The 26,476-nt window shown below is 34.1% G+C and overlaps 4 protein-coding genes across 6 annotated transcripts in view; 1 reads left to right on the forward strand and 3 right to left on the reverse strand.

The window, feature by feature from the left end:
* LOC129810316 (uncharacterized) overlaps positions 1–6,405 on the reverse strand; it is a 50,842-nt gene extending 44,437 nt beyond the window's left edge. For 2 of the 3 annotated variants that reach the window (XM_055860688.1, XM_055860691.1), the window contains exon 1: positions 5,571–6,405. The gene's annotated coding sequence lies outside the window, so the exon portion shown is untranslated. The remainder of the gene's footprint in view (positions 1–5,570) is intronic. The other variant, XM_055860689.1, reaches the window with a different exon arrangement.
* A 3,102-nt stretch (positions 6,406–9,507) lies between these two features.
* Positions 9,508–22,848, reverse strand: LOC129810325 (nuclear RNA export factor 1). The gene is made up of 9 exons (XM_055860717.1): positions 22,620–22,848; positions 22,336–22,523; positions 21,631–22,275; positions 16,366–16,472; positions 14,749–14,785; positions 14,340–14,578; positions 10,390–10,555; positions 9,943–10,307; positions 9,508–9,861 (listed from the first exon to the last, which is right to left on the reverse strand). Exons 1-9 carry the CDS (start codon positions 22,711–22,713, stop codon positions 9,762–9,764), a joined length of 1,941 nt encoding a protein of 646 aa, XP_055716692.1. The 5' UTR covers positions 22,714–22,848; the 3' UTR covers positions 9,508–9,761.
* Positions 22,849–23,089: 241 nt separating this feature from the next.
* On the forward strand, positions 23,090–24,217 carry LOC129810331 (pseudouridylate synthase TRUB2, mitochondrial). The gene is made up of 2 exons (XM_055860730.1): positions 23,090–23,283; positions 23,338–24,217. Exons 1-2 carry the CDS (start codon positions 23,163–23,165, stop codon positions 24,177–24,179), a joined length of 963 nt encoding a protein of 320 aa, XP_055716705.1. The 5' UTR covers positions 23,090–23,162; the 3' UTR covers positions 24,180–24,217.
* LOC129810332 (uncharacterized) lies at positions 24,216–25,324 on the reverse strand. Its single transcript, XM_055860731.1, has 2 exons — positions 25,314–25,324; positions 24,216–25,243 (listed from the first exon to the last, which is right to left on the reverse strand). Exon 2 carries the CDS (start codon positions 25,240–25,242, stop codon positions 24,331–24,333), a length of 912 nt encoding a protein of 303 aa, XP_055716706.1. The 5' UTR covers position 25,243; positions 25,314–25,324; the 3' UTR covers positions 24,216–24,330.
* Between the last annotated feature and the right edge of the window lie 1,152 nt (positions 25,325–26,476).

The following is a 26,476-nucleotide window of genomic DNA, read 5'->3' on the forward strand; positions in this document are numbered from 1 at the left end:
CTAGAAAATAAGAGCTAGGGTCTGCATTTTTTGATGACTTGTGAGGATTATGAATAGCTATCTAATAGTTAATAGAAAAGAATTTATGCTTTAAAGAAAAATGAAAAAATTACAATATTCAAAGGCTGCCGCATTCAAAGGCAGACCACTTTCCCCTACTTAGAGCAAAAAATGCTTCATTTTTCGCACTATAATTTTGAAAAAAAAATTATACATTTTGTTTTAAATTAACACCGAAAATGTTTTGCATTGACAATTTAATTTAGTGTAAAAAAAATATCTCAATTTAATTAATAAAAATAACGTAATTTTCATATTTTTCTCTTTCGAAATATGTTTTTTTTTCTGAGTTAGCTACTTGTTAATCTAAATTTTCAAAGAGTTATTTTAACTTTTTAACATTTTTTCGATTATATAATCATCCTTTTTTTCCAACGTGGTGAATCGTGCAATTTCTTGATAAAGCATTTACAATAGGTATAGAATTCCTACCCAGGCGTGTGACTTATCCTTATGTATTCATAGATACAGATACTATTCCTGTGTATAAGGATGTTTTGTTCACCGAAAAAAATGATCATCATCAAGGAGGAGATTAGGGTACAGTGCCCTATAGTCGGCCGATGGAATTATTTAATCAATTTTTTTTAACGTTTTATTGTCAATTTATATAAAAATTTCACTGATTTCTATTATTACAAATAATAGAACACATAACCCCGCCGACCAAGTTAAGGAACCGGGTTAATTTAAAGCACTTTACCTTATTATGGTAAAAATATTTACACTACTTCCCCATTAATCTTCCTGTTTCTCATATCCCATTGGTTTATTGAATGCAAATTTAAAATTAAAATTCCTATATAAAGAAAATTGACTTGGAGGTCGATCATCGAAGATCCCAAGTCGAACTTTTGCTTTCTTCTCTCATTTCTTGCAATATAAGCTTAAAATAAAATTATTATTCTATTTTCCTTTTCGAATCACAACTTAAAATAAAAGAAATACCATTTTTCAATAGCTTAAAATTAAATAAAAAAAAGTTCATTTGCTTTGAGTATAGGGGAGACCGGGGTACAATTAGCCAGGGGTAGAAATAGCATGTGGTTTTTTGCAGTATTCCATAAAATATACATTTTGCACAGTATTTTTTTTACAGGAAAGAAGGATAGGAACACGTCGTCATACTCCCTGAAATTCTTATAATTCTGATCCTGTTATCCTATTATTTAGTAGCATTTTTATAAAATGTGTATAAAATTGTAATTTGAATGCTATATTTTTTGGCTTAGTACTTGGACTTCTGAGTTGCTAGTCCAGATATTATAGTTTAACCATGTTTCTGGTTTAATAAAGTTAATTAAGAGATATTTTTCACTTAGATAATAATTTTATTTACTTTTTATATAAGATAATAAATATTGAAAGAGCCGTCGGGGCAGATGTAGTCGCTCTTCCGTGGCAGGCTAAAACTACCAATGATATTACACTATTAGGGTCAAAGGAACACCTATTGACACTTTAAGAATATATCATGCTATACTTATTGACACTTTCAGTATCGATTTAGGTTATGAAATTTGAACATCTCTTTATATAAGAAAAGGTAGATTACAGAAAAAAACATCATATTATACTTGCATTTTTACTAGATACATTAAATAAATTTCATCATTTTTACAAAAGTGTCAATAGGAGTTCCATATCGAAGTGGTATTCCTTCGACCCTACGTGGATAATTGTTAGTTGAAAAAGTACTAGAGGTAGACTGTCGCTGGTTCTTTTAAGATCGGACTACTTTTTAATTCGGGTAGCAGTTATATTTGAAAAACGTTTGTTGTCATTTTTCAAGTTTGATATCAAATGAAACAAAAATGCTCAAATTTGCCTTATGGCCTGGCCTCTACACACTAGAGAAATTTATGTCCATATTGAAGAGTTTTTCCTACACAAGCTTTTGCTTCAATTTTGCTTCAGTATGGACATAAATTTCTCTAGTGTGTAGAGGCCATTAGTTTTGATGTTATTTTGCATTATTAAGGGATTTTCATGAAATTTACAATATATAGGGTAAGTGTGCCAAATTTCGGCATAGTTGCATGCAAACGTCAAAGTCTCAAGTTTGAAATGTAATATTTTAAATACAAATTGATTTTTTTTAATTCTTTCTTCTGAAAGAATGTTGTTTGGAACCTTGTAAAGAGTTTACCGTCTTGATTTACTCTAAAATCATTCTTAATACATTATAAAATGAATAAAAATACAGACATAGCTTTGGCGCCCTATTTCGGCTACCTTCATTCTCATAGTTCTTTGACCTTAGGGAATTCTTTCAATGTCCTTTTCACGTCATCTCGTTTGTCGAAGCTACAATATTTGTTATTCTTTTGCATTGTATATACTCTAGGGTACGTAAAATCTAAAAGTTCATGGAAATTCGAGGAACAAAAAAGGTGGCCGAAATTGCAAGCTGGCCGGAATTTGGCACACTTACCCTATATGAATACAGGGGCATGACGTTTCCTATGTTTCCCATATATTTCTAGCGTGCCGAAAAAACTCTGGAGTTTATTCGATGTTTTCTGTCAATGTGGAATGAATTAGCAAAAAATACAAATACAAAATAAAAGCCAATTTAATATGGAATGGGCAACCGAAAACCCCAAATTGGCAACCTACGTAGTTTCGAAGATATCTCGTGAAATGTGTACGAAAACACGAAAAAATTGACACTAAAAATGGTCGAGTATGTAAACCAGAGGTGTGCAAGAAACCGTTGAAACCGAATTAACGTCAAATGAAACATGTATGTCAATGGTCAAAACGCTACTATAACAAACTTATTTTGACGTTAATTCGGTTTCAACGGTTTCTTGCACACCTCTGATGTAAACTCAATACGTGAATGCAAATGAATAAAAACACGTTTGTCGCCTGAATTTCTCTCTAATGCGTTTGACATTTCGGTTCCAAATGCCCAAATTTGAGAAAGTCTACTGTATTGATATTCTTTGTAATATTGCCATTTGGAGCTGATATTTGTCAAATATATTTTTTTCAGAATGTTTCAACAAATTTGACTCAATTATAAAAATTGCATAAAAAATTTGGCTAAAGCCATTTCCTTAAGATTTAAGTGACATATTTAACATCAAGGGGCTTCAGTGTATCATGTGAAATAATATTTGGTATGCCCAGTTAAAAATATCGTCTTCAAAAATGATGGCAATACCTCAAAATTGACTATACCCCGGCCAGGACACATGTAACCAAGATTATAGTATCTAGCAAAAGTTAGGAATTTTAGAACTTTGAACTAGACTGGTTCATAAAGCCACTATCCTAATGCTAGGGGGAAGTGGGGCTACTTTGAGCTGAGGGGCTAGATTGTTATACGACTTTTTCGCCTATTTATAAATTAAGCTGGTTCTTACAATTTACTTTATTTAGATCCACAATTACTTTCTCTATCCAAATTACATCATGTTTAAGTCCAGTTTGCATTAGTAATATGCGAAAAAATCGTATAACAATGTAGCCCCACAGCTCAAAGTAGCCCCACTTCACCCTACTTATGAAACATAAAAACATTAGACAAATATTATCATTTTCTCAACAAATTTATGGGCGAAGAAAAAGCTTCATTTGCTGGCTAAATGTACCGCGGTTGCCCCTACTGGTTGAAAAATATTCTAATGACCGTAGTAGAGGAAAGTGGGGCACCTTTGGATTGGGGCAGCTTTAAAATTGGGCACTTTTGTCCTATTTTTAAATGGAACTGCAACTACACCTTAGGGGAGACTGGGGCAAAAAGTCACAAAACGGATATTTTTGTTTTTTTACAAGCTACCCGAGCACGTCCAAAATTTCTAATTAGCACAGTTTTATAGGAAATTTACCGCTCTACAACTCGGTGAAAGTCATTTTCTTCTATTTTGTAAGGAAATATATTTATCGAGCCGTTTTCTAAAAGGTAATTTTGTGATCATTCTCAAAAATGCTGGGCAAATAGTATCAGACATAAGAAACTATCACATTTTGATTCGGTTTATTACGGGATTCCCTAAATTTAAGTAAAATACCTAGATTACATATTTTCATAGGAAATTTATTCTTCTACAGCTACACCTTTGTAAAACACCGTTTTCTCTATCTGAGCGAGAAAAGCGAATTTTAAGCTATTTTCGCTTAAAATTCGCTTATTTGGGACATCAGAAACTGTTTCGGTTATTGTTACTTTTTGCTCCACGGCTTTTGTTACTTTTTACCCCAAGTGGCAATTTTTAATAAAAGGATTTCTGGAGAAAAGAATCTTTGTAAAATTCTAAAATAGATAGCGGATTCGTATTCAAAGAATATTTAGATAATTTGGCAAATATTCACCAGTGCATCAAATTTAATATAAGTAGCTCATAATTGATATCTTCTGCACGGAAAATATTTCAAAAATAGGGCTAAAAATTTCGATATTTTTTATTTTCTAAATTCCTTGTTCGAATTCTAAGAAACTTATGGCATTGAAGAAGGTCTATAGAGGCTATCTATGGAAAAAATTTTAAGCCGCTACTTATTTATCTTGGAAGATATTGAATTTTAAAAATTTCGATTTGTGACTTTTTGCCCCAGTCTCCCCTATAGTGTGATACAATTTAGTTCTATAAACCAATTTTGCAGCTAAATAATATTAAAATAAACCACAATTCGTTTGGTGCCCCACTTACACTTAAAGTGATTTTTAAAATTATTCTGTTAAAAGAATTAGTCGTGTAATCATTCTAAATTTGGTATAGAAGAAAACACGTTTAACTTTTTGCAGTATCATTTCTAAGAAAAGAAACAAATTTAGAATACTCAGTTGGAGCAATAAATGAACCATAATAGCCTGCCAGGCATAATAAAAAAAAAATTTTTGATGAGAATCAGAAACCATAGGCTCTCGGTAAACAAACTTTATAGCTGTCTATGCTGAATATTTTGACTGATAAAACATCATAATTAAAAAGAACTCTTGAATAGCTTTTTTTCAATGAGTGTAAGAGATCTCTTCACGTGGAAATAGAGAGGATCAATTGCTAAGAGGATCACTCTATACTGGAGATCTCGTCAATGTCAATGGCGTAAGTTGATACAAAAATTATTTATTACTATAGAAATAAAAGATAAATAGACAAATATTACGCGACTTACAGTTAGGTACTATTTAATGTATAAAGAGATGGTTAAAAGTATTTATTTATACAAGAAAAAAATAAATTTCTTCATTGGCAAAACTTTGAAATTTTCCTTTCTATATTGTCTCTCTCTCAGATGATCGTGAAATATGAGCAAATTAGAAAGAAGTAGAATAAGCAAAACATATAAGACGTGGGGACAGAAAGAAAAATCAAGTACACTGAATAAAAAAAGCATTATCAAAACGATGACGTGAGCAAATCACAACAAAAAAGGATTAAATAACGAGTTCTCTGTAGGCTTATTTGAATGTGATCAAGTGTGGATGAGATTGAAAGCTGTCGACAAAAGTTGCCTCGAGTAAATTATTTTCTCCTCTTTTAAAAATCCACAAATACCTTTTCTGGAAGCTGCTTTTCCACATTGATCGATCACTTGATCACCATTTCCATTGTACAGCATCACTCGTGATCTTTCGCCAATGCTTTTGCCACGCAACCTGATGCATATCTTTCACACAATTTTTTCTTCACTTCAAATTAATTTTTAAAAAAAAAGCACTGAAATGAGCTTTTTTTCAAAGATCACTTTGCTCTTCACAATCAAAGTCTATTTTAGTGACTTTTTTTGCCCATTATAGAATAACTGATAGCTTCACTTGGATCTTTCACTGCACCACGCGCCGGGAACAAATTATAGGGAGCAAGAGAGATGGAAATAATTTATGTGGAAGACGTAAGAGCAATAAAAAAAATAGTCTGTAAATTGGTAAGACGTCACTGGAAAGAGTCGAGAGCAATGATAGTTGATGGCCACGAAAGATCACCCAAAAGCTCAGGGGATTTTTCCACTACACATTCTTTGTTAGGCACTCAATGGACAATGTGGAGTGTTTTTAATTTTTTTTTCTTTCACAAAAAGCACATCACAGAAAGTGACACTATTTTACCACATCAGTGAAAATCCACTTATCCGAAATATTTATAATGTTACCATAGACGGAATAACATTAGCTTTTTATCGCGGTAGCCACTCAACTGAATTGCTGCTCTTGGCTGTTACTGCTGTTGCTTGCGAAGCGGCCACCGATCATTCGGCCGCGTCTCAACCTCGTTGCTGTGCGTGTTTAAATGCTAATGTATGCCCCCCAAACACGGCATCGCGATGGCTCAGCTGCTCGTCCACCGATCGCTCACTTCATTGAGCTTTTCTGTCTATCCAAGCACACACAAATTAACCCATTCACGATCACTTCTCTCCCTCTCTTCCTCTACCAGCCAAATTCTTAAGCCAAGTGATGAGCTTGTTTAAGCTTATGGGAACAGCGATTCATTTGTAAATACAATTTGTGATCAAATTTGAGTAAAATAACCGATAGATTTCAATTAATGTAAATAGTCAAAAAAATTGTTTTTTCCCCGGGTCATATATGACCCTAATGATGCGAAAGAGTTAAGCCATCATAACGTAATTTAGCTTCTCAATCTGTTTGTGCAGCTAAGTTATATCACGATAAGGTTCAATTTTATTTAAAAATACGTGAAAACAACACCCAATTTCAAAGGTACCCCACTTTTAAAGATGCCCCACATCAAAGTAAGGGAAAGTGATGCACCTTTGAATTGTGGCAACCTTGAAATTGGGCTTTTTATCTTTTAAGCTATGCAAGCCATTGTCAGGAGGCGTCGACCTCGAGGCAGACCTCTAGGACAAGGTGGCTGAATAAAATTCAGGATCTTGCCTGGGAGCGCCTTGAGATCGAACCACAACATTTTCCTGAAGTGGCGGAAAATAAGCGGTTGATGAAGTTCAATTTCAAAGCTGACCCATTTCAAAAGTACCCCACTTCCCCCTATCATTCATGCGAGTATGAGGTCTGTTGGAGATAATCTACTGAACAGCGGCACAACATGAGCTGTGATTGTGAGAGAATCACAGATAATACACCCAAAATCCTCAATTGGTCGTAAATTATCATACTTGATTATCGTCGCAGTTGTCAAGATCGCTCGAGATCAGAGAAGAGGATCACACGAGACTCTTGTGGAAAGTTTTATAGCGCCCAGAAAGATCCCAAAATCCAAATATCGAGGGGTGTAGCAGGAGCAGAAAGATGAATGAAAAACAAGTGTATTGTTTAGTTCTTATGCTGTATTTTTCACAATGTCCAATTACAATACCATCATAATTATAAAAAAAGAAACAGAAATATGTTGTCAGTTCAAAGGCATTCTTCGCATTTATTTGGTCTGGCATTTTGTCTTGAGGGCACCTTCTTGTATTATGTCGTGTGTACGCAATGGAGAGCCACTGACGTCAATCAAATTATATTTTTATGTATATATATAAAACGAGACACTTAACTTACATTAAATATACCTGTTTTATTGACAATGCGAGAATAATTGTTTAAATGGTACAAATATGGGAGTGAAAATTGTGCTTAAAATTTAATTCATGTGCAAAATTACACAATCTTTTTTTGGTTGTTGGAGAATTATCTTGAGAATTTCCGTGTCTGTGACTCCCAAAACATTTATTTCACGAGGTGAAAAAGAAAAATATATTTATGCAATAAGATAGCCAAATAGTACATATTTTATTTACTTATCTTTAGCAAATTTTCTTCATCTCCCTCTGCCTTTTTTTTTCTCACACATCTTATATTCTCGCGATATCTTCAGGTTCTGGACAAAAAGTGTACTGAGGAATTACAAGAGGGTATAATCGTAAAAAAAAGAGCTTATTTGCTTGAGAATTTTGCTTGCAGAAGGTGACAAGAGAAACAAGAGTATTTGAAAAGCATTTACGAAAGATTGGAAGAAAAAAAAACAACCATCGAGGTCGTGTGATCATGAAGATCTCTTTGTGCTCTTGAAACACCTCCACTGAACCTTCTTTCTCCATCTCTCAATACTGAAAATCAATCATATTCTGTGTCAATAATCTCGTCTCACTTGTGAGATTTCTCCATTTAGGGTAAGTGTGTCAAATTCCGGCCAGCTTGCAATTTCGGCCACCTTTTTTGTTCCTCGAATTTCCATGTTTTTTTTTTAGTTTTTACATACTCTAGAGCAGAGGCGTGCAAGAACCGTTGAAACCGAATAAACGTCAAAATAAGTTTGCTCAGGTAGCGTTCTGACCATTGACGAACAAGCTTTATTTGACGTTTTTTCGGTTTCAAACGGTTCTTGCCCACCTCTGCTCTAGAGATTATACAATGCAAAAGAATAACAAAAAATGTAGGTTCGACAAACGAGATAACGTGAAAAAGACATTGGAAGAATTCCCGAAGGGCAATGAACTATGAGAATGAAGGTGGCCGAAATAGGGCACCAAAACTATGTCTACATTTTTATTCATTTTAAAATCTATTAAGAACGATTTTAAAGTAAATAAAGACGATAAACTGTCTACAAGATTCTAAGCAACATTCCTAAAGTAGAAGGAATGAAAAAAAATCAATTTCTATTAAAGATATTACATTTCAAATTTGAGACTTTGGCGCTTGCATGCAACTATGCCGAAATTTGGCACACTTACCCTAAAGCCCCTCTGAAAAAAAAACACGTAATTCTTCAGTGATACACCAAGAGTCCCCCAGTGTACTAAATAATTAGCTTATTATCGCAGAGTATCAAATGTACACAACCAATAATCAGCAATTTCGCTGTATTTGTAACACAGTCTTGACGTCAATGGTTCACTTTTTCCACTTAATGTTGGATTAAATTATTGTGTATTAATAGATTTTTTCTTTTGATATCAAAATCCACGATTTTATAGTACATCAATGATTTTCTTTCCCAAAAACCACTAACACAAAAAGGGCCCCAATTTATTGATGAAAAACTTTTTAATGACTTTCATTTAAGTTCCATTTTGATAAAAATCAAAATTACTTTTCCTCCAAAATGATAAAAAATATTATTTTAGAGGGGAAACACTTTTTCTATTATACTTTAAGCACTATTCACATGGAACTAGATATTTAATCCCACAAAATATTTCAGTTGAATCGCGTTCTCTGATTGGCCAGAGCTTAAAAGCTTCAAAAGCTCTAGCCAATCAGCTCTTAATAATTATCCTGAAATATTTTACAAGGTTAAATATTTAATAGTGAATATTCATAACAAAATGTTATCCTGAAAAAAATTCTCTATGTTTTTTTGCCTTTATTTTCTGCCACATTTTGGGCAACAACTTTTTTTCTCTCAACTTCCAAATGCCTCTCTACTGGAGGCAATTGACATAATTCATGCAAAATAAATTGCATGGATTTTGTCATTACAGTACAATGTGTAAATTATGCTATAAAACTCAAGGAAAATTCTCTTTTTCTTTCTTTCAATTTTTTTTTACTTAAGAAAATAATCTTTCTCATTGATTAATGTTAAACATCAAGTATATGATCATATTGGCGTTTATTGCCCATTTCATCCCATTCATCACTAACTCATCAATCCCTTTTATCATTCTAATAAATTTTGTTTTATAGTGCCATTTAAAAAAAAAATAAACACCTACCAAGAAATTAATCTTAGAAGTAAAATTGAATTGAAGATAATCTGCAAAATTATTCGTCTTTTTTACTTGATAAATGCCTCTTGTGGTATTTTGTTTAGCTTATTCATTTCCGTAAATACATATCCAGCTTTATCAAAGTCCCAATTATTCTCTTCCAAGCATCTGTAAATACATCAAGAAAAAAAAATATTTTCCCATTACCAATCTTCATGCCCATATTTGACCCAAGATTTGCACACTTACTTTCGACTCCACTCCAGATTCATATTGCTCTTCTGAGCCATCGCCTGTACCATATGCATCTTGGCAATATCATCAACAGTATTGCCCGAAGTACTTGGCATGGCTTGAATTGGTGTCACTGGAACAACAGGAGCCTGTGGTGGATGCATCGGATTCACCGGTATATCCGTCAATGTGACCGACTTAAAAGCTCCCATTGTCTGATCCTTGGTGACATCAGTAATATGGAGCATTTCATTCCGTATGCAGAAACCACTGCCACAAGGCACAATAAGGAGTGATTTTTGGAACGAACGCAGAGGTTGGGACTGATTCTTACGCTTCTCCTTAAAGATCCCTGTGATCGTCAGGAGTATCATTTGGGGCTGCACATAACAAAAAAAAAAAAAAAAAAACGTTCACATAACTTTCTCAATTTGCAATTTACTGGATGCGTCTGTGACTTACCAGACACAGCGTAAGATCAACACCAAATGACTGAGGATCATGCTGAGTTTGTGGTAGTTCTGACAAATAGGATACAACCGGAAGACGGCCGTACTTGACAAAACGCCTCTTTCTGTCAAAATTACACTTGAGAATATTCCGATTGTTGAAGGAATACGGCTTCAAGCTGAAATAGAATTAATGCAATTAGGGGAAGGGCTCATAATTTTGGACAGGGCGCTTCTAAGCATCAACATTCTAAGTTTGAAGTGCGATATTTTCAATACAAATTGTTTTTTTTTTGTTACTCTCTTTTCAAAAGGGTTATTTAGAAACTTGGAAAATTGTTTATTGTCTTTGCTAATTTTAATTTTTTATTGCTAACTTAATTTTTGCGATCTTAAGATTTATTAAAAAATTAAAAGGGGTTGCAAAACGTCCCAGGATTTGCGAAGTGCTTGAAGTAGTGACTTAGATGTTATAGGGTAAGGGCTCATAATTTTGGACAGTCTGCTTATAAGCATCGATGTTCCAAGTTTGAAGTGCGATATTTTCAATACAAATTGGTTTTTTTTTGTTACTCTCTTTTTAATAGGGTTGTTTAGAAACTTGGCAAACTGTTTATTGTCTTTGTTTTTATTAAAATTAGTCTTAATACGTTTAAAAATAAATGGGCATGTAGAGGTGAATTTGACTCTAATTATGGACACCTTGGTTGTAAATTTGGACACCTTGTAATTTTGGACAGATAATCCGCCTCAATAGGATGCCTATTGTTTTTCATTTCAAGAACCAATCTTTCCAAGTTCTCTTCCTGTTTATATAAGGGAACCGTAGAATGTCACAAGAAGCCCGGAAACTTTCCATATCATACATTAAATTGAGTTGACTTCCGTATTCCAATTACGCGCGGATTCGCGCATTCCCTGGCCTTTCCGGGAGACTTTTAAGGCTTTTCTCTCTACATCTCGTTCGTAGACATGATGCTCCTTTGTTTCTTCAAACATTTATACAACCTAGTCATCACAAAAGGTAAAGCGTCACGAAATTTCGAGAGAAAAACACCTGTCTATGGGGGCAATGCGAATTAACACTTTATTTAAATGGGGAGTGGACCGGCTTGCGAACAAATAAACTGGGGTGGGCCCCAGACTGTACGCGAGAGAGAGTTCTCCCTTTCTCTACTTGCATGCCTATTCGTTACTAATAGTCCTATAAGATACTCGCTTGACAGTCTTCTTAACCACCCTCAGAGGTTCTGGTCCTGGGAAGAAGACTATTGTCTCGAAAGAGAGGGAATTTTACCAAAGCAGAGCCTTTGTTGCTTATGGCGGGTTTTATTGCTTCTACATGTCCAAAATAAAAAGTATCACCTCACTGCTGAATCTCAATAGACAAATTATTTATTCAAAAATTGAATTTTGTTCGATAAAAGTTTCATTACACTTACTATAGATGATAAGAAATATTAGATTCCTTGCACTTGCTTAAAATATTCCTCTAAAAAATGCTCAAACATTTAAATTCAAAACAAAAAAATAGTGTTTTTCGACTCTATAGGGGAAGTGAGGGATGCTTCGCACGTGCGAGCCTTCGAACAATCCGAGTTTTCTCTTTGTTTGAAAAGTGCTAGTTCCTCATTTCTTAGGCATTAGATAGATAATCATAAACCTCATCTTCACTGCAAAAATAGGCAACCTAGCCCTTCTTTCCTAGGTTCTAGAATCACAAATGCAAAAATGGCATAAAATGGAAAATTTTGATGACTTACATTTCGTGTGATTTCTCACAGTTAAATTGATTTTCAGAAATAATCACTTACACCAATAGATGAAGGGTTAATCTGGGTTGATATTTACGTTATATTTTTTGCACCGGAGGAAAATTATTTTCTGAGTGGCAAAAAAAATCCTAAATACTACACTGCGTATTGGTCCAACCACTGAACGTTGGTTGTTATGGTTCGTGTTATGGTTCGTCAACTCATCAGGTAACTCCAGCAGCTTAAAATCACAACATAACCTCAAAGAAGAAAACAAAGGAAAATGAAGAAAAGACAGCTGATAAATTTTTAGAGTTGTCACATTTGAAATTTTCACATTTCAGTCGATTTTTCGACATAAATTTGCAAAGAAAAAACAGTGCTTCAGAAAAATTAGAAGAAAACTATTTTAGATACCTTCTTTTACTGAAATAATGGTTTCCGCGGATTCGTGGAACTTGAATCTAATAATCGGTAAATAATTTTTAATTGTGAGCAAGAGTTACTCCAGAACAAAATGCAATGACGAACCTTAACAACTCGTCAGTTAAATCAGCATTTATCGTAACTTCATTTTTGCGATTTTGAGATATATACATATTTGGAATCAGCGTAATTTTGTTTATTAAACGTACTTGCGAAAAAGAAACTTTTATAAGCCCAATAAAAATTATTTTAAACAAAAATTATCGTAAGTGCCTTTAATTAACAAAAATTTATCAGAATTTGTCGTAACTTCCATTTTTGGGGAAGTTACGACAAATTTCCATACAAAATTTCCAATAATCAGCATTTGCCGTAACTTCTTTTGCTCACTTGCGTGGCTTCTAATTTGCAGCAAAATTGCAATATTTCTCAATAAAACGTTTATAAACTCTTCCAAATATCGAAAGACAGTGCGAATAGTGTAACATGAAATCATTTTAATTCAATATTTGCGAGAAAAGAATGAGAAAAAATGCCTACCCATCTGTCATTAATTCAAAACAAAACAATTGACGTGGCGCACAAAATTTATTCAATAAAACTTATGAAATAAAAGCTTTTAGGGACAGGGATAACAGTATTATTGACTAATTTAGTCAAATAATGGCGCTTATTATCACTAAAATAATTCAAATTGATATAATGCATTTTAGAAAATTGTCGTAACTTCCAGAATCTTCATACATTGGAAGTTACGGCTTTATAAATGATGGAAGTTACGATAAAATATTATTGTGTTTCTTCTAACATATTTCTCAATATTTCAGCTTTTAAATAATTTTATAAAGTTTTTCTCGAGTTAACTTACAGTTTATTAGTGCCACTTTCATTATTTTGACTCAAAAGTATCGCATTCGGGGCTCATTTTTAAGAAAAATAATATTGAACTGAAAATTTCGTCTCCTGAAAAGTTGTCAAAAGGAAGTTACGATAAATGCTGATTTAACTGACGAACTCATAGTGCGAATCTTGCCTCCACAGGCAAGGTTCGCACAAATCATCATACTTTTTTCATTTTCCTGTCCAGAAAGAGAACAGATTTTACGGCAGTGAATGAAGCACGCATAGAAAGTTAAAAGACCACAGATTCTTGTGGTATAGCGCAATTGATTGTACATTTTACCGTTCAGCCAGAAAAAAAATCTTGAATATTGACTTCCAAAAAGCGTGCGAACCATCCCTCACTTCCCCTAAGCAACAGCAGTAGAGTTACAAATAATTATACGGCTAATGTATTTCACAAATAATGGAAAAATTGCAATTTTAATATAAGTGGCGAAAAGTGGGGCACTGCACTGGCGAGAAGTGGTGATTCCACCCTATACCGAATTTAATCAAGATCACACCAGCCGTTTTTGCGCAATCCGTTGTCGTAACAGCAATTTTTCGGGAGGATAAAGTATTTTAAACAAGGACTCCTAGCATTTATCGTCCTGGGTCCTGACTACTGACAATTTTTTAATCTCATACGTACAAAATGCACAAACTTAACCAAATATGAAAACCGTCAACGAACTTTTTTGAAATGTAACAGCCGCCTAAATGTAAAATGTATCCCGATTGAAAAAGAGCCGATTGAGATAGGCTACTGTGTCAGGAATTCCAAGACCTTTTTAACGAACCCAATTTTGCGCAAATTGGTTAAGAAATAATCTCCGTAGAGTCTTTTAATCTTTTAACCTTGGAAAATCGTTTTTAAGATAGATTTTTTAATAGAACTTACCCTCTTTCTGGTATTTCATCGAAGGGTGAATAAGTTGTGAGTGTGAATGATGCAAGCTCATGATATGCATCGAGCAATGGTTGTCTATTCTCTGAATCAAAGAGTGCAAAATATTGTTCCAAGAATGGCTTAACAATCCTCGTTCCATCCGCATCGCAGAGAAAGGATGCTTTAACTGGTGGCAAAACTCCCTCTGATGACACATCAAATCCAATTTGGGGCGGAAGTGTTTCTCCATCCTGTGTTTATTGGTGAACATTTTTTTCCAAAATTCACACAATATTTAAATCACAAGAATTACAAAATATTTTTTTAAAAAAATAAAAAAAAACATAAACCTTATAAAAATAAAGAAAATACTTTTGAGTATTTTATGTAGTTTTAGAAGAAAATCGAAGGATTATCTTACCAGTATAAGCAATTTCGTTGCTCTTTTCCGTACTTCACTGTGGAATAGGATGTAAATACCATAAAGAAAATTAACTAAATGATTGTTGCAAAACACAAAATTCTGTATATAGTTGCAAAATAAATTCCTTTAAGAAAAATCACTAAACAGACAAAGCTTAATTATATAAAATATTCTTATTGAAAAAAAAAACTGTACAAGCAAGACATTTTCAATCTCTTCAGCTTTAGCCAAATTTTTTTTTTAAAGCTAATTTGTCTGATTAATTCTTTCAATAAATGATAATGAAAAAAATAAACGAAAAAATTTCCACGAATAATTAGTGTTCATTGCAGAGGCATCAACCCAAAACTTTGTTTTGATAAAATAACCATTAATGCCTCTTTTTTGTCATCAAACGATTAATCTACCGCCAAGATAATTCCATCACCTTCGATAGTCTTTGGAATTTTATCTTGATCTCCACAGATGCCTATTTTTTGTTTAACGTATTTTTTTTCACCCAGGTCATTTCTTTTGATCTGGAAGAAAATATCACGACAATAAAAAAAAACATTATTTATTTGCTAATAGCAATAAAAAGAATAAAAGATTGCTAATAATTCTAGAAATGAATAAGTATTAAATCAAAATTATTCTTGCATCATTCAATCTATTCTTAATATTCATGGAGTGTCTCTGTAGCAAATTCTTTAATTATTTTCTTGCCTTTTTCGTTCAAGTTCTTCTCCCCCCATTTGAAGATATATCTCTTTTGGCTTTGACTACATTTCAGTATCGATTTTCTATATATTTTTTTTTCAATCCACCACTCTCTAATTATTGCCATTTGCATTCGATTCACGTTGTTCTCACTCTTAATTCTGATCCGATCGCCTTTTTGAGACAGAAACAGAATCGTACTTTCAGTGTGATTTTGTTGACACAGTTTATCATTCTTTGCCATGGACTACAAGAGTCCATAACTATGATTTGTGCTGTGCAACATTATGATCCCAGAGATCATTACACATAGAATTATGTTGAATTTATTTGATCTTGCCCTCAATTCCAACACTTCCTCGTTCTTTTCTCTGAAGAATTTGCTACAAAATATTCAACACATTTTATTTTCTAACAAACCCAAAAAATCCCTCATTTATTTCTAGAATTCAATAGCATCAGAGACGAAATAATTTCATCTGCACTTTTTCATCAATTAATCATCAATATCCGCCCCATGGAAGTCAATAAAATTCCAAATCACCGACAACGAAGTTAATGAAATTCATTATCAATTGTTACTTATTCATCTTTCCAAAATTGTTTCAATAAAATCGAAACAAACCCGATGGTACATTGAACACTAATTTTTAATTGCCACACATTTCTTCTCGATCACTCATCGCGATAAATTTAACTAGAGCTTCAGAGAAATGCCGAAAATATTAATAGCTCCCAGAAAAATTAACAAACAAATCATTTTTTTTAATAGCAAATTCATTGCTATTTTTTGACTTGTATGTAGCCTCTCTCGAGTATTTTCCAAGAGTCCCAACATTTGATGAGCCTGCTCCCAAAACTTATTATTTTTCAATTCACCCATTTTCATGGGCTCCATTAAATATCTTATGATACCTGATATACTGGCGTGGGGGCATTTTGTCTTTTATCGGATTACCAGTCAGTACGAGTTCCGTCAGTGGTAATGCCTTCAGATTGTCCAATGTGTTCATCGTTTGAATCTGTTTCGGAAAAGAAAAATATTAAAATTAGTAAAACTGGGAATGTATCAGTCTTTATTAATTTATGTTAAGTGAGATTCTTAATGTGACCTTTAGCTTAAACTAATATGACAAAAAAAACTAGTGATAAGCCTAAATTAGTTTATTGTAGGTGGGATTCTTAACGTGTGAAATTCCGATTTGAAGCTAAATTTGGAAAATCGTCACTTAACCGTTTAAGGTCTAGGGGAAAGGCTCATAATTTTGTCCAGTTTCTTATTTTGGACACTTTGAGGATAAAATTGGACACTAAAAATAAATTGATTAAAATGATAGATTTTTATTCCAATATTTGATGAATAATGAATTCTATGTAAATATTTGTTCTTTTTGGAAGATTTTGACACTAAATACGTTAAATTTTGAATATGATTTGAGTTGAAATTGCTTTGTTGAAAATTCAGTGTGAGCAATTGCTTACGAGAAATATGACAGGACTTCGTGTTTACTTCTCTCTTATTTAGCTGTGATGAAGTACTAACAATGTTTCTTCGCCTTTTTTAAGTGATATTATTGAATATTCATTGGAAATTGTGTTGATTCACATTAGTGGTGATTTGTACATTTGACCTGAAGTGATATTTTCCTTGCGAATTAGATTTTTCGTGTGAAAAATGGGAAATTTTCTAAGACATTCACCAGTGAGGTGATACTCCTTATTTTGGACAGGTGTTTTTCTCACGAAATTTCGTGAAGTTTTAGCTTTTGTGATGACTATGTTGGATAAATTCCTGGAGAAACAAAGGAGCATCATCTCTACGAACGAGATGTAGCGAGAAATGCCTTGAAAGGCTCCCGGAAAGGCCAGGGAATGAGCGAATCCGCACGTACTTGGAGTACCGAAGTCAACTCACTTTAATGAATGATATGGAAAATTTCCGGGCTTCTTGTGACATTCTACGTTTCCCTTACATGAACAGGAAGAGGACTTGGTAAGATTGGTTCATCAAATGAAGAACAATGGGCATCTTATTGAGGCGGATTAGCTGTCCAAATTTACAGACAAATTGGCCAAATTAATAAACAAGTTGTCCAAAATAAGAGCCAAATTCACCTCTACATATCAATTCATTTTTAAACGTATTAAAACTAATTTTAGTAAAAATAAGACGATAAATAGCTTGCCAAGTTTCTAAACAATCCTTCTGAAAAGAGAGTAACAAGAAATGTCAATTATAGTATTGAAAATATCGCACTTCAAACTTGGAACATCGATGCTTATAAGCAGACTGTCCAAAATTATGAGCCCTTACCCTATTGGGTCACCCGTGACCCACAGAGAAAATAATTTTTCCTGACTATCTGAAGTTATTTCTTTTTAATGTTTGTACATAATCACGAAGTAGAAAGATGTAGGAATCTAGGATATTTTTTTGCAAACCTCCAACTATTTGCTATATAAAAAATATTTGAGTTCAAAAATAACGAATTTTCAAATTTTCACGTTGGTGTTTGAATTTTAATATTTTTAATATTTCTAATTTTTTTTTTATAAGCAAAAACCTCTTGGGACTAGAAATTGTAATTACTGTACATAATATTTCTCAACAAAGTAAAAATTATAGTTTATTGGTATTTTCAGGAAAGCTTTATAATTTTCATGGGTCATATATGACCCAATCGTCCATAAAGGTAAAAAATACCGAATGGTTTTTCCAAGTTTTGAGGTGAGAATGTTTCATGTTTTTGTTAATGTGTGCGCAAAATAGTCAATTATTCGTGTAATATTGTGTGATAATATCATTTAGCTGAGATTTCCCAGTGAAATACTGACTGAAGAAGGTAATATTTTGATAATTTATAAGATACTTCTGCGTATATGTTGTAAATTCATAACTGTTTACTCTTGTACATGACTTCAAAAATGAAAAAAAAAATCATGATCAATGAACCCGAAATCATCCACATATTATGTCCGGAAGATAGCGATGATGCCGAACAAGACGTGGATGAAGTGGACTTTGAAGTCTTCATCGAAAACACATCAACTCCGGAAGAACTCCCAGATCCACAGCAACGTGCAACTGTACGTCTTAAATTCCCAGAGACAAACAACATTGCACCTACGCATTACCATCAAACATGTTTCGAAGAAAACTTAGGTGCACATGGTGCTATCAGAAAAAGGGATTATAAAACCAATTGTATTTGTGAGGCATGCGACATTTATATCTGTGTTACCAGTAACTCGCAATTGTTTCGATGAATATCATAAAAATTAAAAATGAAGTAAATAATACATTTTTTCATAAAAATTATTGTTTTTGTGTACAAGTCTTCAAGAGTCTTTGAAACCAAAAATTGAATGAGATTTTTTAAAATAAATTTTTGATCGTTTTAATTTTTACTCGTACTCTAATTTTTTTTTTTTATTATTACAAATATATTCATTATCCTATAAAAATAACAGAGCAAACGAGTAAACTAGTCGTCTGGAAAATTTTGTGCTTTTTTACCTTTAAGGACGATTGGGTCATATATGACCCACAGTTTTCCAGGACTCCTATGGATGGGAAAATTTCTTTTTAACCGTAAATCCCTTATTTAGGCTAAAATATGGAGGGAAACTTGATTTCGTTGAATTTCGCTCAGCGGAAATCTTCTCGTCCTTAAAGGGTTAAAACAGCATTTGTCGTTAACTTCATTTTTGCGATCTCAATATTTATTAAAAAAAATTAAAAGGGGTTGCAAAGCGTCCCAGGACTTGCGAAGTGCTCGAACTCACTAGTCTAGAATCTTTCGTGGACGATCTGTCCCGTCCGTCCATCCATCATGTAGCCAGAAGAGAGAACGGATATATCGCCATACGGCTTTCGGCAAAGGTTTAATATTGATATGTGGCTAGAAATATGTGACTCAGATGTTATACCTCAAAAGTACTATTGCATCATTTACCATATACCGGTTCGCAACCGATTTAAGCCACCCCCACCCCACTCCAACATTTTGAAACATATTGAAATTCTTTTTCTCAATTACTCAGCACCTATAGTACCGATCGATCTCAAATTTTAGTGTGTTATACACTGCTGGCAATAATCATAGCTCCACTTTTTCATACTGGAAAAACTTTGTAAAAAAATTTTTTTGGAAGAAAAAAAAATCATTTGAATGTATTTTCAAACCAATATGAAAAATTGCCATTTGAATTTCATACCATTAGAACTGTGAGTACTGTGATAAAACCTTTATCAAAATGGCGATTTTCGGATGGCAATAATTATAGCTCCACTCAATAAATTTGGCTCCAGGGTATTTATTTTCAATCAGTGAAGGTAAATATCTTTTAGTAATTTAATTAATAACTTTATTAAGCTAATTAGAATAATTTTTATAAAGTTTTTCATGAATTTTGCTAAAATTTTGCAAGAAAAATGTTTAACGAACAAAAATAAGGGATTAATTAAGGTATTGAAAGGGATGGAAATTGACAACCAAAAAATTTACATAAAAATGACAAGATCCTATCACTTTTCATCCGAATTTGTCCATATAGCCGACATATATGCATTTTAAACCACTCCCAGGGCTAAAAATCTTCTTTTGTTAGAGGCAAAAGTGTGCAAATTTCCGTGTTTGAGTCGAAAAAAATAAGTTTTCTACCGAAGTTTGATGTAAAACAATGCTGACTGATTAGTCTCATCATGTCCTGTTGATTCTGCCCCAAACCAGAATCCCAAGTGACTAAGGTGCTCTTCAAAATACTGAAATAAAAAGTTATCAAAAAGAAGCTTTTTGCAGTTTGATGAATAGAAGGTGTTTACGTCATTTAAGTGGTTTAAAATTATTTTTTCAGACAGAAAACAAGTTAAGACAAGACCTATCAATTTTCTTAATCGAAAAAAATAATTTAGTACCGCTTAAATTAGGTAAAACAGAACTCAAACTGCAAAAAGCTTCTTTTTGATAATTTTTTGTTTCAGTATTCTGAAGACCACCTTAGTCACTTGAGATTCTGGTTTGGGACAAAATCAACAGGACATGATGAGACTAAGCAATCAGCATTGTTTTACATCAAATTTCGGTAGAAAACTTATTTTTTTCGACTCAAACACGGAAAATTGCACACTTTTGCCTCTAACAAAAGAAGATTTTTAGCCCTGGGAGTGGTTTAAAATGTTGGTGTCAAAAAGCAAATGGCGGGCATTGGCTGGATAATCTTACATTTGACCTCTAGATTTTTGGGGACGAGAGTACCCATAAAGTTTGAACAAGTTTTTTGAAAATTTAAGAAAAAATTATTTTTCGAATTTATGCAATCTGTAATTGTTAGTTATCATACTTATTGGCCCCGAGAGGTTTTTCCTTATTCGGGTCTAGAAATATCAAAAAAAGTCACAATATCTGAAAGGAAGCAGAAAATCGAAAATTCACGATTTTTGACCAAAAATATCTAAGCTCAGGAGTTAATTAGGATCCTGCAAAAAATATCCTAGATTTGGACATCCTTATAGTTTGTAATTATCCAAAAGAATCGGATTTTTATCGATTCTAGATAGTCTAAAAAAATTGTTGTTTCCATGGGTACCCAGAGTCCCAAAGGAGACGAAAGAGTTAAACAATGATGTGCAACTTTTAGGGTCCGGTGCAAAATTTACGGTGAAAATGGGGTGTTCAATGATGGCGGGAATCGTGTGCGAAGATGGAAACTTGATTGATCTATCGCACAAATCGCCATTAAATTTTCATTTTCCTCTGGAGGAAAATCTAAGGATTTCCTAGGATTTTGTGGGGTGGGATTATGAACCTTATAAGTAAGACATTTTTTTGGCATAGTTGGAGAATCCATATGGTTTGCATGGTAGTCAGAAAAAATCACTGAACTTGAACATCATTTTTGTGTGCGAAACATCAAAGCCTCCCCCTACGTCAAAAAATAAATAATAATAAATAAATTTCTTTGTCAATTACGATAAAGCATTTCAACTTTGACCGTATAATGCCCACATTTTTGTTCCATGAGCCGCGATTTTAATATTCACAGAATCCCGAGAAATATTGCAGGATAGTTTGAGGCAGATCACAAGTTGCGGAATATTGTCTCACTTACAATATCAGTGAAAATTTTATAAATTTCAGGGAATATAAGGAATTGGGCATAATAGAATATTTTATTTACCTTATTATTCCTCAGACATAAATTTTTGAGATTGACACACCTCCTGGCCAGAGTGTCAAAGTGTGTGAGTGCGAAGATCTTGTTGTCTGTGAGAATCAACGTCTCTAACTCGGGCACATTCTCAGCAATTACATCAACAGCTGCCCCCATAATTGACACCCGAGACAGCCCCACAAAGATATCTGTGAGATCTGAGTCAGCGTGGAATTTTGTGAGGTCCAGACACCTTGTTTGGGTATTGTAGCGCTTTGCCATGGCCAACTTGATGCGCTCTTTGAGGTTACCATCCACGTTGACATTGGGCACACTGCTGTACACCTTCAAAGTTAGCGTCTCGCCAGACGGCATTTCCACCAAATTGTTCCTGTACAGCTTCTCAGCTGTGTCAAATTCATCGACAAAGAACGAACACCCATTGCCCTCAGTGGCAAAATAGTGGGGCACAAAGATTTCTGGATGAATGTTGTTGAGGATTTGTTTAAATAGAACATCCTTGGGGAATTTGTGACCATGCTGAATGACTACTTGATACCATCCTGACGTACCAGCCACGAGCTTTGATCGACGCTTTCCCTGTGGCCCACCAAAGCCACCTCGACGGGGAATTGGTGATCCACGTCGACGGACCGGAAGTGATCCTCGATTCTGCAAGCACGGAAAACTCTATAGTCGCAATCTTAGTTAAAATTAACAGTTTAATCTAACCTGAGTGCGATTGTAGGTCGACGGACCGCCAGTAGTCATATCATCGTCCTCCTCCAGAATACTCCGGATGGTCTCATCGGAGAATCTGTGACGATTTTTTTGGAATCCAGTAGTCTTAAAACTAACTCGTCGCCCTTTGTTGGGGCTTCGCTGGAAGTTATTGGGAAATTCACCCCGGTCATCGTGCTCTACGTGCGGAATCACAGAAAAAGCATGATAATGATAAGTGAAAAATATGAAAAAAATATTCAGACAAGAAAATGGCTGTCAAGAGCAAAACTCACCATCGTAATCACGATATCTTTGGAATCTTTCTCCATTATTCTGGTGGAATCTTCGGTTTCCACGACCACCTCTGAACTTCTGCATGTTACTCATTTTATTCTAACACAGATTCACTCAATGAATTGATGGGAAATAACACGATTTTGCCAAATTTTTGTTAAATCACAACACGAAATTCACGGAAATTCCCTCTATACCAAACTAAAGTTTTTCTCACATGTGCAATCTTTTACAAAAATTGAGCTTTTTTTGGGAAGTCGACGAAAGGGTTTCGTTAAGTCGATATTGCAGTATTGGAAACTGATGAGCTTTATTTATATTCGATTTAATCTACCAAAATTAATATTTCCCCAAATTATTATGTCCAAAAGGATAAATTCCATGATAAAAATCATTTTTTGTTTGGAAATTATGCTGACAATTTTCCTCAGTGTACCTGCCCAAAGCCTATATGCGGCTGCCGGGAAAGTGCCATAACCTCACTAAACCTTCCAGTCCAAACGGCATGAGGATTTTGCACTGCCCGGAAAATTAAACTTAAAATGATTACCAGTGATTCAGGAGCTATTTTTCGTACTCTCAATGGTATTTTGAATGTGTACAAACCATCTGGTGTATCCGTGAAGCGGGTGATGAATGCCATTGTCACAAATATTTGCAAAGGTATTGCGAAATTATATTTTTTTGTCAAAAAATGTAAACAAAAATGCATTGCAGATCTCAATCGACTGGATGTCCGGAAACCACGATCACGATTGCTTTTTGAGCAAACCAACAATAATACTTACAATGTTCAAGTGATTCCTGATCCTGCAGATCACATTAAAGTCGTGGGAGAGAGGCATCAAATTGCAGATTTTAGATGTCAACCTGCAGTAGCACTTGGTCATCACACAAGCGGTGTCCTCCTGCTGGGACTGAATTCTGGCACACGGGATGCCTTCAAGATACGCATGAATAGACCAGTGAGGGTGTATCGGGTGACTGGGAGATTGGGAAAAGCCACAGAGACGCATTTTGCGAACTCCAGAATCATTGCTAGATCATCTTACGATCACGTTTCGAGAGGAAGAATATCCGGGCTCTTGTCTTCAATTCAGGCATCTCATCAGAGGAAAATGTTTGAACTGTGTGGAGTAGATATACAGTCTGAAACAGCTTATAATTTGGCAACAATGGGAACAATACGGCCAGCTACTAGCGATCTTCCTGTAATCTATGGAATTACTCTGGTGGAGCTAGCAAGACCCAATTTTACTGTAGAAATTCATGCACTCAATGAAAAAGAAGACTACCTGGCTACACTGATTCACGAAATAGGACTGGATCTGCGTACGGTGGCTCATTGTACAGCCGTTAGGTGTATTCGATGTGGATATTTTTCATCTGAGGGTAGTCTTCTCAGGGGAAACTGGACACTCCCGTATGTTGTAGATAATATCCAAGCAAATACGAAGATAATTCAGGATCATCCTAGTATCATTCACCAAAAGAGCTCAGCTCTGGTCAATACAGAATCATCAAATCAAACAGAAGAATCAATCAAAGAAGGCTCTTGAAATTGTAACTCTGTTCGGAATAAAAATTCAGTCTACTATGTTTTATGTTTCACTTGTTTTATTTCTCATAAAATTGGTATAAAAAAGTTTTCATTTTATTTCAAATAAGAAAGTTGAATTATTTTGAAAGTCATATTAGCGTGAAAAATGTCTAGAAATATTTCTTACAGACCATACAGAGAATTTTGGTTCCACGACAAGTCTGGCACATCTGGTAATGAAGCTTATTATTAATTTTAAAAAACATTCTTTTATTAGTTGAGAAATCCTGCAATGTATCTGTAAATTCTTCTTCCTGCACCCACAGCAGACAATCAATTAATTGTCTGGTAGTCAGTAGAGATGGGATTCTTCCGCATAAAACCAATTCATTCACAGACATACACGGAAAACGAATGAGATTAACCATTTTCCCAAGTTCTTTTCTGAAGTCTTCACCGGTATAAGTCGCATTTGTAATGTCCGTAGTGTTCTTCTTCAACATATTAACCACAGCCTCATACAACTCATATTCCGAAGAACAGCCGAGTGTCGGAGACTCAAGGATCATACGCAAAATCTGCTTGTGGCTCACGGAATTTGTGAGTTGACCAATAATTTTAATTGGGAATGATATGCAAAGCTTATAAACATGATCATTCAGAATTTTCAGATGGAACTTTTCGATAAATTCATATTGGTCAGCTAAATTGTTGTCATTTAGGAAGCTTTTGATGAATTTTATGACGATAGTGGTCAAACTATTCACAAAATACTTCCTAGCAGCATAGAGAATTTCCAGGTAATTGCCTTCATATACAACAATTCTCTTTTCATAAATATTCATAACCATTTTGTTGAAGGTATCAAAGGATATGTCCGTGATAGCAATTTGAGCTCCATCCTTATCATTTGTATCGCAAGTAAATTGATTCTTGAACACATCGCTCTTACTAGCAAGTTTTAGCTTCTCGGCCAGCAAGATGGCTCCTCCGCTATTTGGAAAGACAAATGTTACATCGGGATTCTTGCCAAATTCCGCACGATTCACAGACCCTGCGGCTTGCTCAGATGTAGATGCCATACTATAGAGAATAAAGTCAGGTATACATTATTTCACAGTAGAACAATTGAATTATAAAATTAAACTTTTACTTTGTAAGAACAGATTAGGGGGAGGCTTTGATCGTTCGCACATACGCTACCTTCAGACACTTCATATTTCTCCTATATTACTTTATGAATCTCACATATGGCTATATATTGTAATAGCTAACCTTAAATCCCATCTTTCCTGAAAAAATTGAGAGTCTAATCCTTTTTTCCTAGTTTCAGGAAACAAAAAATAAAAACAGGTCCAAAACTGTAATTTTGCTGTGCAATATTTCATACGATTGTGCAGAATTAATATCACTTTTCTGAAAAACTACTATCACAGAGGGTAGAAGAGTTATTAGGAATCAGATTTATGTAAAAATCTTTTAGGCTGAAGAGGCACTTTTTGTGGGTGGAACAAAATTCACAAACTTGACTCAGATTCATCGATCGCACATAGAAGACATGGCTTCTCTCACATTTTCCAAGAAACTTCATTTTAGATGCGATCCCTCATATTCACATCTATTGTAATCTACCGATTTGATCCACCACTAAAAAGGAAAACTTAAAAATCGTAAAGTTGATAAACAAGAAGTAATTTGACTTAAATAGGCTGCAGTTGAGTAATTATTAAGCAGTTTTGCATTTCTTTGATATAAAAATATTTTTCAAGCTTGCACAAACTGAATGTGCAATGAAAGAATCACATCTGCAATAAGCTCATACAGTTTACAACTGGTTTTTGACAATCTTTGACATAACCTCACTATTGTGTTGTTTTGCATGACAAAGAAAAGAAATCTTGGTGGAATCTTGTGTGGTCTTCGCGCTTGCAGAGTTTTAGTCAATTTTTAGCTTTAAAAACTTAGTGATTCGTGTAAATTTGGTGATATTTGGACTTTTCAAGAAAGTATTCATCAGATTTAACCGTTTCCGGAGTGAAATTCTCGTAGAATCAAGCAAAAAAATGGTTTTTAATGTCAATAAAACATCTCTCAGAAAAGTTCCAAAAAAGTGATATTAAAATGTTTTATTCCTTATAAAAATGGTTTAATCCAGTAGATTAGAGTTACCTTTAAACAATGATGTGCAATTTTTAGTGTCCGGTGCAAAATTTACGGTGAAAATGGGGTGTTCAATGATGGCGTGAATAGTGTGCGATAATAGAAACTTGATTCATCTATCGGACAAATTGCCATTAAATTTTCATTTTCCTCTGG

The sequence above is a fragment of the Phlebotomus papatasi genome, chromosome 1 (assembly GCF_024763615.1).
Source record: "Phlebotomus papatasi isolate M1 chromosome 1, Ppap_2.1, whole genome shotgun sequence".
Classification (NCBI taxonomy): domain Eukaryota; kingdom Metazoa; phylum Arthropoda; class Insecta; order Diptera; family Psychodidae; genus Phlebotomus; species Phlebotomus papatasi.